General features: G+C 39.8%; 1 protein-coding gene across 2 annotated transcripts in view; it reads left to right on the top strand.

The window, feature by feature from the left end:
• Positions 1-14,484, top strand: part of LOC146817886 (N-acetylglucosamine transporter UNC93A-like) — a 174,724-nt gene that overhangs the window by 116,643 nt on the left and 43,597 nt on the right. For both annotated transcript variants that reach the window (XM_085611373.1, XM_085611374.1), the window contains one exon: positions 1,733-1,944. In XM_085611373.1, coding sequence (XP_085467499.1) covers positions 1,733-1,944 — 212 coding nt within the window. The remainder of the gene's footprint in view (positions 1-1,732; positions 1,945-14,484) is intronic.

Genomic DNA, 14,484 nt, shown 5'->3' with positions numbered 1-14,484 from the left:
TTTTTTGGAAATATCCTGGATGGAACCATGCTGTATGAGGTGTGCTATAATTCTTAGGCGATTAAAGAATTGCTAAGAAACTGCTTTTTTCTCTGCAAACCACAGATAATTTCTACACTTTCCATCCAGTTCCTGGAACCTTAATGATTTTAATTAATCAGACGTTTTCTCCCCTGTATTCAGCCGGTTCAAACTTTTCCCAATGGTGTTAGTAGAACAGACTAAAATGAGAAGATGCTGAAGGCTCTGCTTGAAGGATTATGCCCTTCGCCCCTCATTCAATATCAAGCTAACTTTGTCTTAGCCAAAGTTATGTCATTTAACCAAAGTAACAAGAGCTATTCCAAGATTCCTTTGAGAAATACTTTGCTATCATTGTTTCACTAGAATGTCAGAAAGTAGTGCTTGAATAAACAGAGTTGCCACCTGTGGCCATTTCACCGTGTACATTATCCACCTGTAACCGGGGCATAGCATGCATCAACCTTAATTTCCCCAGCACTGCTTAGCAATTGCATGGTTGACTGAGCTCTTATGGCAGTGAATACTTTGAAATGCGATTAGTATCAGTTAACATAAAATATGGTGCCAGTGTTTACAAAACATCAACCTGCTGATATAATGTTTACAACTGCTGGGTTGTTGCATTCCAATTAGAACACATGCCAGTAAGAAAGTTAAATACAGAATTGTGTGGCACATACACAAACTCCCCCTCAGTGCAGTCTATTGAAGTCTGTAGATTCACATACCTTGAAGACACATCAAAGTTACCTTTTTTTCTTGCAAAGTGAAAACATGTTATTTTATTTTATGCAGTTGTCAATAACCCAGTTGAGGTTTATAGATGATAGTTAGCACATGGTCAGATTGAAAGCTCCCTATACCATAAGGAAAACTCAGCTAATTCTGTACTTCAAGCAAGGTTTTGAGACCATAGATTACTAACCTATTGTATTCATCAAGGAGAATACTTAAGACAAGGACAAACTGCAGTTCAAATGAAAAATTTGTAATTGAAACAAACAATATGGGAACTGGTTTCTCAGAATAAGGCTGTAAACCTAAACATGTAATTTAATTTGGGAATTAATTTAAAAAAATGATCAGACCTCACAGATAACTCTGAACTAAAAAGTTGATCACAGAGAAATTAGGCAAATTATGTAACACTGACACATACTTTAAAATCTGGGCAAAAACACATTTATGTGTCTATAAGAGCACTTTCCAAATACAACATCCCTCTTTCAAATGAATTTAAAAGTCAACTGGTTTCCTTTACTTATTTTCTACAGCCAGATAGTGAATCTAAATTAATTGTTTCATTTTGTACATATAGCGTTACTATTTTCCTGCTTATAATATTTCAAACACAGTTCTTCATTAGTATTTTAAGAATTTTTTAATCCATCTGAGGGAGTGTTTGAAAACAAAAGGTATATCACAGAATGGTAACCCAAAATTTAAATAGGAAATGTCATAGGCACAACAACAAATAAGTATGATAATTATGTAGAATGTACTGTAATAAAGGAGGCTATTTTTATGAGGTCAGTGGTAGTACTCCATTTTGGGTACTGGGACGTACAGAGTCTGTATGTCCCACAGCTGATGTACTATATGTTTCAAACTAGCTAAAACATCCACGTGTACTGTTTGTTTTATTACATCTGATATTTGACATCTCAAATAGACTTTGCTCATCAATGTTCTGGTATTTGCTTTGCAGGCTGTGGTGTGCTTGCTGTGCTTCTAGTTGCTCTATTTCTGGATCAAATTAATCTCACAGAAGGTCATGAAAAGGAAGACCAAAATCTGACCATATGCATGTCTTTTATGGCTACCTTTCGGCAACTGAAAGATAAACGGCAATGTCTCCTGATTCCTTTGACAATGTTCAGCGGCTTCCAGCAGGGATTTCTTGCTAGTGATTACACAAAGGTACGCATTCATATGGGAAAGTGTTTTCCACTTTCTCTTGAAAAATCTGTTCATTAATTGTTATTTGTTTTGTTATAGTTATTTATTGCTTCAAATGAATTCACCAAGGTTCATAAAACAAAGAACTCACTTGTTAGGTTTTGCAAGACACTCCTTTATCTGTTTGCCAGAGCATACGCAAATAAAACACATCACATAGAAAGAGGAACAGTGGGTCAACTCCCTCACATTTGCTTGTAAAAATGTAATTCACATTTTGAATGATGAATGAATCAGGTAACCATCTGGGCTCCTTCCAATCTGACTTTAAATTATGGACAGACGCTGAGTCAATGTTGCTTGTTGGAATGTCCATCTTTGACATTATGTACAAATAGGGCTCAGCTCTCTTGATACTTGTAGGAGAGTAGGATCTGCACTTATGTTGCCCCCACTTTTTTTCTGATGTATATACTGGTTTCTGGCTATAGTCTGCCTGGCTCCCTGCTAATCAGGGCCACAGTCTCTCTGTTCTCTCTAAACGACTTGGTGTGCATATTAGATGCACTGGTGATTGGATACTGTGGTACCTTATGAGCCCCTAGTATATGGTACCTTAGGTACCTAGGGCAAAGGCACTTCACAGGCCTACCAGGGGCTGAAGCATGTATTATGCCACCCCTGGGGAGCAGACTAAATCTGATACCACAGGCCTGCTACTGCAGCCTGGGTGAGGTAGTGTTAGCACTCCACATTAAGGTATAGGTTCCTATATCTCACCATACACACACATATAAACCTATCAGCCACCCCTATGGCAGGCCCTAGCAATCCTGAGGGCTGGGTGCTTGGTTTACAATGTGAGGGAGTGCCTCTGCATGAGCAGGACCCCTCTGCAGCTGGCAGGGTCTATTCCTTGAGGCTGTTTGTGGATGCGGTTAAACCATATACTCTTAAGTGCATTATAACCTACCGGTAAATGCTAACTTTGGAATGACTGCATCAAAACATGTCGTGTTTGGTGTCAAACAACTTGGAATCATACCCCCACACCAGTAACATGTGTGGGAGTATGATCCCACCCTTCTAGAGGGGACGGCATGTATCTACTGTGGTAACACGGTAGAAATCTGAAAGAGCCCTGACATCACAAAATGGATGCCACCAGCACAGACACTGGGCTGCCCTTCTGCTGCTGACTGAAACTCGCAGTGGAGGAGGCCCAACAATAGGCATCCTGTCACAGGGAGGTGTCACTACCTTCCAGACAGGATTTAGTGTATTGGGGCTGGGTGGGTTAACTTCTAGAGTGCTTTGAAGTCCTGCACTGGGGTAGCAGTAGGCTCCTCTGTGCATATGCCAGCTCAAACTGGTTCAGGGGCTACCTGTCCCTGTTCTTGCGCGAAACTGGACAAAGCGAAGTGGGTGTAACCACCCCCTATCCTGACCTTCTCAGAGGAGTGGTCCTAGAGCTAGTCCCTCCCCTATCTTCAGTATAAGATAGGAAACCTTGCCATTGTAAAGTAGATAACCCTGGATGACACTCTACAAAGAAGAATCCTGGCCCTTCGACGTTCCACTACCTTTGGAAGACAGAAAAATCTCCCTTGGAGTCAAGGAGTGACTCCCCTGCTTGGCAGGCACCAAAAACTCTAATCAATGGTCGCAAACTTTCCCGCTCCCACCAGAGTCCAAAGTCCCTGCAGCCCTGGAAGTGGATTTCGTGACTTCTCGACGACCATTGTGAGTCCCCAGCATAGCTGAGGTGAGTGGACCCCACGAGTGATGAGAAACCGCAATACCTGGGAACCGTGCACTATTGTCGAGTGCAACCCCTTCACAATGTTCTATGAACTTGTGCTTTTGACCACTTGTGGCCCAAGCATCCAGCAGGTTTTGCAGTGAAAATCAGAGGCCCACCCCATCCCGAGTGACCGTGGGCTCCTGTGAAGCATTTCCTCAAGAGGCATCTTTGCGATCCCTTGCCCGTTGGCTTGTGGGTCCCCCGAAGACTTTCTTATCAACTCAAAGTGCTCCCCTGGTTGCTCCAGGCCTGTCCTGTCTCACCCTTGCTGGGTGGATCCCTCAGACCTTGCTGGTCTGCACCATTGACTAAATTCATTTTCCAGAAAACTTGCTGTTGCCAAGGCTTGCTGGCTCCAATCCAGTTTCTGACACCGCAGTCAGCTGCAGACTTTGTGGGACACTCCGAATCCAGCTTCTGGTCATCGTCAATCTCTCCTGGACCTCGTGAGCGAAGAATCAAAACACCCTTGATCACCTGAAATCAACCGACTTCCGTGGGCATCCATCTTCCTGGCCCCGGGTCACTGGCAAGTGACTATGAACACTGCCCCATCAATTTTCAGGTCATCAGCATCTTGAATCCAGCCATGGATTCCACTGGACACTTCTTCAGTCTTCGCAAGCAGCAAATCTTCTTTGGTCTTCATAGAAAACAGGGATGCGACCCGACAACAAAAGACACCTATGCACCCGGCTTCCCTGGGTGAGGTAACTCGTGCACTCCGGTGGCCTAGTGTGTGTTGGCCCTCAAATTACTTTGTAAGTGGCTTGCTTGTAGACTTCCTCGAAGTACCCTAAAACTTTAAAAAATCAAACTGCGACTTGCTCCATTGTAATCAATAGGGAACCCGCGGCTGTGTTCTCACACTGCATGTGTCTCCCGTGGGTCTGTTACTTACCTGCTTTTACTGCATTAGTGAAGCCCCAGCGATTCTACAGGCCCTAGGCCTTGTCAATCTGCAAGTCGACTTTCCTAAACCTCTTTTTTAGTATATGGTCTGGTACGCCCCTAGGGCCCCAGCCATATTTGTGCTTAACTTATTGTGAAACATTGATATTTGAATGTGTTCCTGGCTTCTAATCTCATAAAGAGATTAGTAGAGTGTGTCTAGAAATAAATACATATATATTTGATATATATACCTGTGTGGTGTCCTTTCATTTGGTAATTCAAGAGATTATAAGGTAAAACAAGCTGCTTTACATTCCTCTGAGACTTAGCCTGAAGGCTGCTCTACACAGCTACCACTACTATAGCTTTCTTTAAAAGATTGTCTTAAACCTATCTACCATAAGAGTCGAATTGGACTGGTGCAAGGTGGCCACTATAACTAGTGACCAGCAAATGCCAGGCCAACTTGCGCAATACTCTTATACCCCTCAGAAGCTTTCAATACCCTTGACTACAGTATTTCATGTAGAGAACAAAGTAGGTGATCGGGGTAAAGAAGTATCAGTTAAATGGTTGCATCATTTGCAGAAAATAAGGAAGTCAAGATCATTCTGGGCAATGTTTTCGCTCTCCTTAAGTAAGTACACTTTTGGAGCACAACTGTACCCATGGTTGTTCCTATGATTGTTCAATACATTTGTAAAATCAGTGCATAATTTACTATTCTCTCAGACTGTAACCCTTCACACCAACAATAATGATATACAGTTTGTCCTCAAACTCTTCTACAATAAAGGTGATGACAGAAAAGAGTGATAAGCTTTGAAACTTGGAACTGAAGGGATGGATTCCAGCTTTCTAATCTTCGTTGGGTCTTAACGCTCATTTTAGCTCACAGATAGTTATTACTAATTATACCGATATTTTGTTACTATTGTCCTTGGGGTGTTTGTGGCATAGCCTGCTAGTTGTAGACCATGTTTTTATTTAAAATGTAAATTTATTTTTTCCAGTCCCCTGCTGCTGTGTAATTATGGGAATTAATGCGGGCCATATATATCATTTTTAGTTTTGAATGATGTTTAATGCTTGCACAGTTGTGAGGTGCTTTGTTATTTTATTGAATTCATTTTTATTGCCCAGTAAGTACGATGATTGACTCAAACACCTCTCACTAGGAGCGGCTGGACTCCAGTTCTGCTTCCTTAGGTCATTACTTCATATTTATTTCAACTCTCTTAATGCATGGTTGGTTCTGTCCACCTGATCTCTCACTTTTGATGTGCAGGGACTTCATAACACGGCCTCTGTGTTAGATGCACACAATCAGTGTTTCAAAGGGGGAGCCTATCTATGGCCATCCCCACCCAAATACATCCAGAGGCTAAGAATGCTGCCCAACTACACTCAGCGAAGTGCCTTATGGTACACACCAACACAAAGAACAATCTCCCTGCCCATCCTTATAATGCTGATTGGCAGGCAGTGCTTAATTTGTGCCAGAGCTTTCCGGTGCTCAGCATCAACACTTATTTCACCGGGCTGGGTCTATGTGATTTTTCTCCTCCGGCAGATCGATGGTCCGGTAATTATAAAAATGTCCTGCTCTCCTGTTCTGTGGCTGCAGCCTGGTATGTTTCATAGGCAGTCCCACCCTGGTCCAGGCATACTGAAAGTGAAAGAGCGTGGTCATCACGTTAGTGATCTTTATGTGAAAAAACCAATAGCAAGCTTCTATTTAATTAGAGCATAATCTAGGTGCAAACAAATCAGTAACCATAATAAATGATATACACAAATAGAAAGATCCAAAATAAATTTTGTTTTTAGTTTTATTTTTTTTTATATAAATTATATAAATAGCTTAGAACAAACAGAACTACGGCTGACTACTGGCTTAGCACTTAAAATCCCAAAGTCTCAAGATGGTATATGTTCCTGTGCACAAGTGTTCCGGAGTACGCCGTAGAACAACTCCACTGGGGGTCAGATGAGGAAAACAAAAGCAAACGAGGAAGGTGCACCAGTAAAGAAAGTCCCAATCCAAGCAGGTATTCTTAAGTATATCCTTTTTATTTTCTTCTAGTTTCAAAAGATAAGAACCAGCCAACGCGTTTCGTTCCACAACGAAACTTCTTCAAGGCGAAAAAACGATTTTTCGGGACTTTCTTTACTGGTGCACCTTCCTCGTTTGCTTTTGTTTTCCTATATAAATAGCTTAATTAGCTCATTCATTTAAGTATTTTTTGCTGAAACCATATTCAACAAGTTCAAACTGTTCATATATAGACCAACATGATTAGATCCATAGGACATTTCAGCTTTATATTTCCAATTAGAACATCAGTATAAGGATATCTAATGATTATTATTTTGGTCGAAACATGAAAAAGATAACAGCTGGATGATGGCAAGTGGTAGAATGGGAACTACGTGCATTTCGGCACTGCTGCCTTCATCAGAAACCGTCTATTGCACAAAAACTAAATGAAATATAAAAGAAATTATATAAATAACAAAATGGTTACTTATTAATATTCAGTACATGCACCTCGATTATCTGATATATGTCATTGCTCTTAAGAAACACATATAATATATCCTTAATAATTGTCACGGTACAATAGTTTCATTTAAACATGTTCACAAGATAGAGTTCAATATCAAAAAATTGTATAATGATATCCATTTTATATTATAATATCTGTCTATTAACAATATATGATTCAATTTTCAATGTTTTATAACAGTCTATTATTTATGTTGTGGTGTCAATATATTGGCAGCTTCAAAAGCAACACATAGTTCACATTATATTTCACAAACACAAATATAAATATATGTAACCTATTTAAAATATATACATAAACCATGCCTATTTACATTTACTGCATATTATATACAAAAAAATACATTTCAAAACACGTGAATGTGTATAATACAAGACATAAAAGAATAAAAAGATTGATGATGAAAGTTGAGAAAAAGAAAAACAGATAAAGAGAAAAAGAGAGATAAAAGAACAAATTGGAAAAAGATTTTTTATCTTATGGGCTCTAGTGGAGTTACAAAGAGCTCCTTGTCATTCTGTTTGTATGATTATCATATCCCAGACATATATTATATCATATTCAAAGATTACTCTGGTTACATAGGACCCCGTTACTATGTAGACTCTAACTCAATAGACAATTATGAATTGTCCCCATATAGGTATCCACCTTATATCGGACGACAACAGTCATTAGGTGTGATATGGCTTCTGAACTTATATAAATGAGTATAAACACTCCACTTACTTGAGGAGAAAGATTCCATTGGGTGAAATGCTTATTTAATTGTAGCTAAAAGAATTGTTTCCGAGAAATACTGAAATGATAGAGCAGAAACCTACTGAGACTCTAATATATTCAATCGGTACATAGATATTGTTACATAAGTAGAAAATTCAAATACTTGATTTTAAATGGACCCAACAGTGAGTTCTATAGATTAAACTGTCTTCTTGTCCTAAATGGTATATTAAGTATATATAGTCTGCTTCATGTTTTTTTTATCTCTTTACTAAATTCATAGAGGGCGCAACATTAAATTCTACAAAGTGCCATTAAACAATACGTCATTATTAGCCGGTAATGAATATTTGCTAAGAAAGGTGGCTGTATTGTAACCACGTTACCTTTTGTTTTAACTTTTCATTCCAATATTTCTAGTAGAAAATTGCTACTTATTCATCATGCTGCAACGTAGTGAATTCTGTAGATGAAACAACAGAGTTTACGGGCTATAGACCTACAGGTTCACTCAAGTTAAATTATTTATAGTGTGAGAATATCTATATGTGGTATGCTTACTTCAAGTTGTTTTCGAAGAATTTCTTCGGAGAAGCCCCTTAAGTCGATTGTATATTCTACTTTATAATAATTTTTGTTCCAGTATTTCTGAAAAATGGTAGTAACTTCTATCTTTTCGTTCGACAATAAAAAGTTCTGATGTTAGTGATGTCACTTCGTGAGCAGATCGCACCTGCCTTTCACAGGGTATTGATTCATTTCCGTTGAAAAATGGCTGAGGGCGGGCCGGGCTTTTGGCTGAGCTGGGGCACGGCAGGCTGGAAGTGTGCAGGACTGTTCATAAACATTTTACAATTTACAACGTCCAGCATGAGTGAAAATATACGAGCACCGGTGCCGTCAATACAGGTATAATTTTGATATATTACATTTACTTGCTTCACAAAAGCAACAAGAGCCTCACGCACAAAAAATAGATAACTTAACTATCTGGTATTTAGGCACGTTCTTCTAATCTCCTGTCTCCCGTGCTGAGGGCCTGCGCTTCAGATTTATTGTAGGGGCCACCGCTGTCCTTTCACTCGATATCTCTTGCCCTGCACTTGGTCCTCATTCTGCGTCACGGTTAAAATGTAATGACACCGCCTCAACGTTGGGTGTTGTTTTGAAATATGTCCAGTTTCCCTTTTCACTTAAACATGCAATATGCACACCATATGATACTGCACGTTGGAGGCGGAAGAGGGGTTTCTCACACTAAATTTTCATAGTCTAAGTCGACCTCAGCCATTTACTGCATATTTGTGACATATGCGAGACTCTGGGGCCCCTCATCACATTCTGCTGGGGACACCATCATTTTGTGTTTCTACGCCGAGAAAGCACCGGAGAGCACTCTATAATTCAGAACTGTCATGGAGGTTATTGTACGACAGCATCCTCTGGAACAATGAAGAAGAACCGTTTCTGGGTTCTCACCTTCTATGGGCATAATATAAACCTCACCTGGGTAACCAGACGTCCCGGACATGGTAGCAAAGAATTGTAAGGTATTTCTTCTTCCTCCCTTTCCATCCGTTTTTTTTTTTTTAAATCAATAATTAATATGTATATTGTTTTGAGCAAGATTATTGAATTGTGATGTATTTGGCTATTATTCTGACGGTATGTATATGCTGGAAAAGAACGAAAAAAACATTGTTCAACAGACGTCGTTAATGATTTAAATGCAATTTTTAAAGTGTCAGATTTTTCCAATATGCAGTATTCGGGTATGATGGTGGTCAAACGGTATTGGGTCTCAAGGATGGATCGGTTGGCTCTGGATGTCTCTGACAATCAGTCCAGGACAGGATGTCAACTCTGCAGCAGGGAGTTGCATCTTCTAGGATTTCTCAGGTCACCCAAAGGATTACGTGCCCTTGTTGGAGGGAAATGAATAAAGGGAGAGCAGAGTGGTTTGCCGATAAGCCTTTGAGGTATTTATTCCAATCATTCTCTGTATTTGGAGAAGGGATTTGGAGGGAGATGGTTATAGTTGTTGGCATCACCTCTGATGCCCTGAGATGTAATGGGACATTTAGTCCTATTTCTACGTCTGTGCCTGTCCCGGTTTTTCCTTTTGAAAATCTGGGCACCCTAATTGATTGCCTTGTTAAATCCGGATGATGGTTGCGCTTGGGTCTCATAGTATGGGTTGATAGCAGGATGCTATGAAAATTAAATCTGTGGAAGTATTATTTTTCTGCCCTGCCTTTCTGAAATTAAAAGAATGGGAAGCATGCATTTTTATCAGCACTGACCTGGAGTGGTCTCTAATGGTGCATTCAAAGTGCTCATGGCCCACCACTAACTACGGTGTGCACGTTAACCCCGGGGCGGAGACCTCCGCTCCACCCGCAGAGTGTGCGGAGAATTGCCTACTCCACGTTCCGCGGGGAACACAGAGTAGGCAAATCTCGGCACACTCCGCGGCGGAGTGGAGTTGGCCAACCCCTGCCTCCCACCCCCCCTATTAACAATTGATTAAAACTTAAATAAAAAGAGTTTAAGGTAAAGAAAAACCACTTACCTTGGCTGCGGCGTCCCCGGGCTGCCCTCCTCCTCTTCTGCGCCGACTCTGGGAAAACTGTGCATGCGCGCGTGCCAGCGCATGCTCATTTTTTGCTTCCTTACACCCTCATTCCATTCTTGCTTCCTCGCACCCTCATTCAATCCCCATCCTTCCTCCCTTGGTGCATTTATTCCTTCTTTCTCCATTCTTTCCTTACTTTCTTTTTTTCCTCCTCCTTCCTTCACCTCTTCTTTAATTTCTTCCTTTCTTATCGTCAACTCTTCCTTATGCTTATCTTGCTCCTTTCCTTTCTTCTTTCCATTCATCCATCACACATCATTCAGTTAGTTTCTCCCTCTATTCCTTCATTTCATCCTTTCACATTATTTTCTTATTTCTTCCTTCTTTCATCCGTTACTCATATATTTCCTCACTTCAGTACTCCCCTTCCTGTCTGAATTTGTTGCTGCCTTCTTTAATGTATTTCTTCCTTCATCCCTTCCTATCTTTTAAAAACCACGGTACAAGCACATTCTATTTAGTTTGCAAAGCTGCCTCAAGTCCTCTAATGACATTTCCTTTGAGAATTACACACATTCTCTAATTTGAGTTCACTTTTAAGTTGTTGTCATAAGCTTCCCATATGTTACATTATGTTATGATATATTAATTTGTGTATCACACTAATCACCCGAGAGTGTATCCAGGCACTTGGGCAGCTGTGTAGGTGTGAGGTCCCGGAGGTGCTTATGTGAAGAGCCAGGTCTTCAGCTTCTTGCGGAACTCAAGATGTGAAGAGGCGGCTATGATGTATTGAGGCTTGTGGATGTGGGTGAAACCAATAAAGGAAGTGGGTGGAGCCTCTGGAGGAAGCAGGCAGAGCCGGGAAAGTGGGTGGGGCCTCCTAAAAGATTTTGAGCAACTGCACTTAATATTTTACAAATTAAGCACTGTTGCCAGGCCTCCAAACATGTCTAAGTTTCACTTTTTTAATATCTTATGCAGTACCACTAAGTTGAACTAGGTTTCACTTGTTGGCTTACGCCTTGGAATCCTTCCTTTGGAATCATTTTGGCTATATCTTTCTACATTTTTATTATTTTTTATTATTAATTGTTCTATTGGTTTGTTCTTTGTTTTGATACTACAATGACTACTTGTACAATATGCAATTGTGCTCTGTATTTTGTTGATCTGACAGGTATTGGGAGCAAATGCAAACCACAGGAAGAGCCAGGATTGTATCTTTTTGAAGTCCATGTACTTTTCATGGTTCTCATCATTGTAGAAGTATTGACTATGCATTCAATGTTTTTTGCTCACAGTCAGGCTGGTATTAATTGGCTTTACGATCCCTTGTATAATCATCTTCCTCCCTGGTTGGCTCCTTCCTGGTAGGAGTTTCTCCTGTATCCGGGCGCGATCTAGCATTTTCACGCAGATGTGCCTAATGATCCCTGCTCATACCCTTACACATGATCCATTCAATCATCCTCGCATTTTGGCATTGCAGCAAAAGTAAAATGAATGGGGATTCGGTCCCGGCCCTTCCTGCATTTTGACTTTGCTCCCAATACTGGTCAGCCCGATACATGGTATTAGGTACTCTGCTATTACTTTGTGGCACTGTTTGAAATTCGAGTAGCTATACTGCTAAATCTTTGGACAGCTACTCTGTACTCACAGTCAGATACTTCCTTTTCTTCACCGCCTTCCCTCTAACTTCAAGATTAAGACCTAAGAAGGAAGCCAGAATCTTGTCTACTATCCCACACTGCTGTGGATTATTACTAACATCCCATTATATATTGATTTAGAATCATTATCCGACTGGTGCAGTTGTAAGTATTTGCTTCACTTACCATTTTGGCACATTGTTTCATTGTCACACAGTTCTGCCAATTGTCTCCTATTATTCATTATGGATCCCCACACCCTACCACATCTGATTGACTGAAATTATCTACTGGGTGAGCCCATTGATTTATAGATTCAATATCTTGAAAGTGCAGTTGATCATGCACCCTGCATTCTCTTCTTATTTATCATGGCTATTAAGGCCCTAGTAAATATCTAATTCTTTTCTGATTTACTTCCTTATTATCCTCAACCAACCCATTCTATATCATTTTATGCGTAATACTGTGCCTTGATTTTATTCCAGACCACAATGCTCTTAAAACTCATATCCTGATAATGACCTCGTAGTTGCCATAGAGTTCAATACACTATCAAATATAGACAATAGATAGATTCACTGACCCTCTATAGTGAAAAAAAATCAGTAGTCCAGAGTCATGGGTCTTGTTATGTGTACCCACCTCTTACCTACGGACTGTCACCTCTTACCTACGGACTGTTCTTGCACAGCGTGATCACTATTTGGAGCACTCTAAATACTGAGTACTGTATTATTTATAAATAAATGCTTTGGCATTGGTTCAGTATGTCTTAACTTTGTTAAGAAATTTACATTTGGATGTATTATGCATTCTCGGACTGAGAAATGTTTGTACTGAAATAAGTCTACCGCGAACCACTGTGTTTTTAATTATTAGTAACAGCATGGTAAGTCTTGGCATCCAAACTTCTTTGAGCAGCTCTTAATTCCTGAAGGTTCAATTTCTTGATTCTAGTTCTGTACCTAAATACTCCACCTCAATCTCATGGTCCATAACACCTTCGACATAATATGCATCACAAAGACCATGTTAAAAGAGTGATTGGTGCCTAACTTATCAAAGCCCTTCCCCCTAGTTTTCTGCTTTAACCAGAGAGGCAAAAAAAAGTGTTGGCAACATTCCTATCTTTATTAAATCTATTCTTTCTACCTCCTAGTCAGACATCTTGCCAATTGATATATATATTATTTCTCGTCTTACATGTTCTTGTCGTTTAGTGTACTATTTCAGATTTTGGTGAAGTTATAACCTCTTTTAATAGGTCTCAAACTTTCCCTACAGCTTAGGAGATTTGAACTTACATCTGATCAACTACCAGGTCATATGTATTCAAGAATTTACTCTGTTTCATTCATACTACTTGCAACTACATTCTAAGGTCACTACTCATATAGCAGGTTAGCTGTTTGATTTAGTAATCTGAAGTGACCCACAACACAGATTAGATGCAGGAACGTCGTATTTATTACTACTCATCTAGACAGCTTCCAGGGAATAACAGTCTTCCAAAGATGCACATTCCATCCCCAAGATAATGACAGAACCTTGAGTATGTCATAACCTTTGCCAACATAGATACTACAACATCTCCCTTCCTCACAGAAACATTTGAGTTGGGTAATACCCTAAAACAACTAATACAAAATTGCCTATAAGCATAAATAAACAGACTATAAAACTAAAGAAAATAATAAATGGAATATAAAAACATACAGAATATAAGAGAAAATACTAGAACAGCAAATACATTTCAAATGTCCATACATTTGGGAACACGTCTCCTACTCATCCTCACTAAAGGAGTGTACATGTTTTGAAGTTTAGCCTTGCAAATACATTTCTTAAGTCCATACGTTTGGGAACCGATCTTCTACGGCTACTCTTCCTCACCAAAGGAGTAGGCATATTTTGAGGTTCACCATTGCTGGTTGAACCCTTTCCCCTCAATACCATCTCCTTCTCATCAAATGCTGGTTTAGTTGTAACATGATCAAAATTGAGTTTCAGACCCATCTGATGTACAACTTTATCAGGTATTCTATAGATCCTGGACACATTCCACCAATTCCTCCCTTTTACTCTCACAGCATAACGTGCAACAGCATCAACACACATAGGTTGACTAAATTTTGAAAGACCTTTATGTACATTATGAGGATTCCTAATCTTAACCCAATCTCCCTCCTTAATCTTATGGGACCACCCTTCTTTGTGAAAACTTTGTCTTTAATTGACCGAAATTACTTTTTTCCACCTTAGTTTTCTCATGAACAAGAGAATGCATGTCTCTCTTCGTTCTTTCCTGAGAGAATAATGCATATGACGTGGACGATA

Source organism: Triturus cristatus, chromosome 6 (assembly GCF_964204655.1).
Source record: "Triturus cristatus chromosome 6, aTriCri1.1, whole genome shotgun sequence".
NCBI lineage: Eukaryota > Metazoa > Chordata > Amphibia > Caudata > Salamandridae > Triturus > Triturus cristatus.
This window is presented reverse-complemented; position numbering and strand designations above follow the sequence as displayed.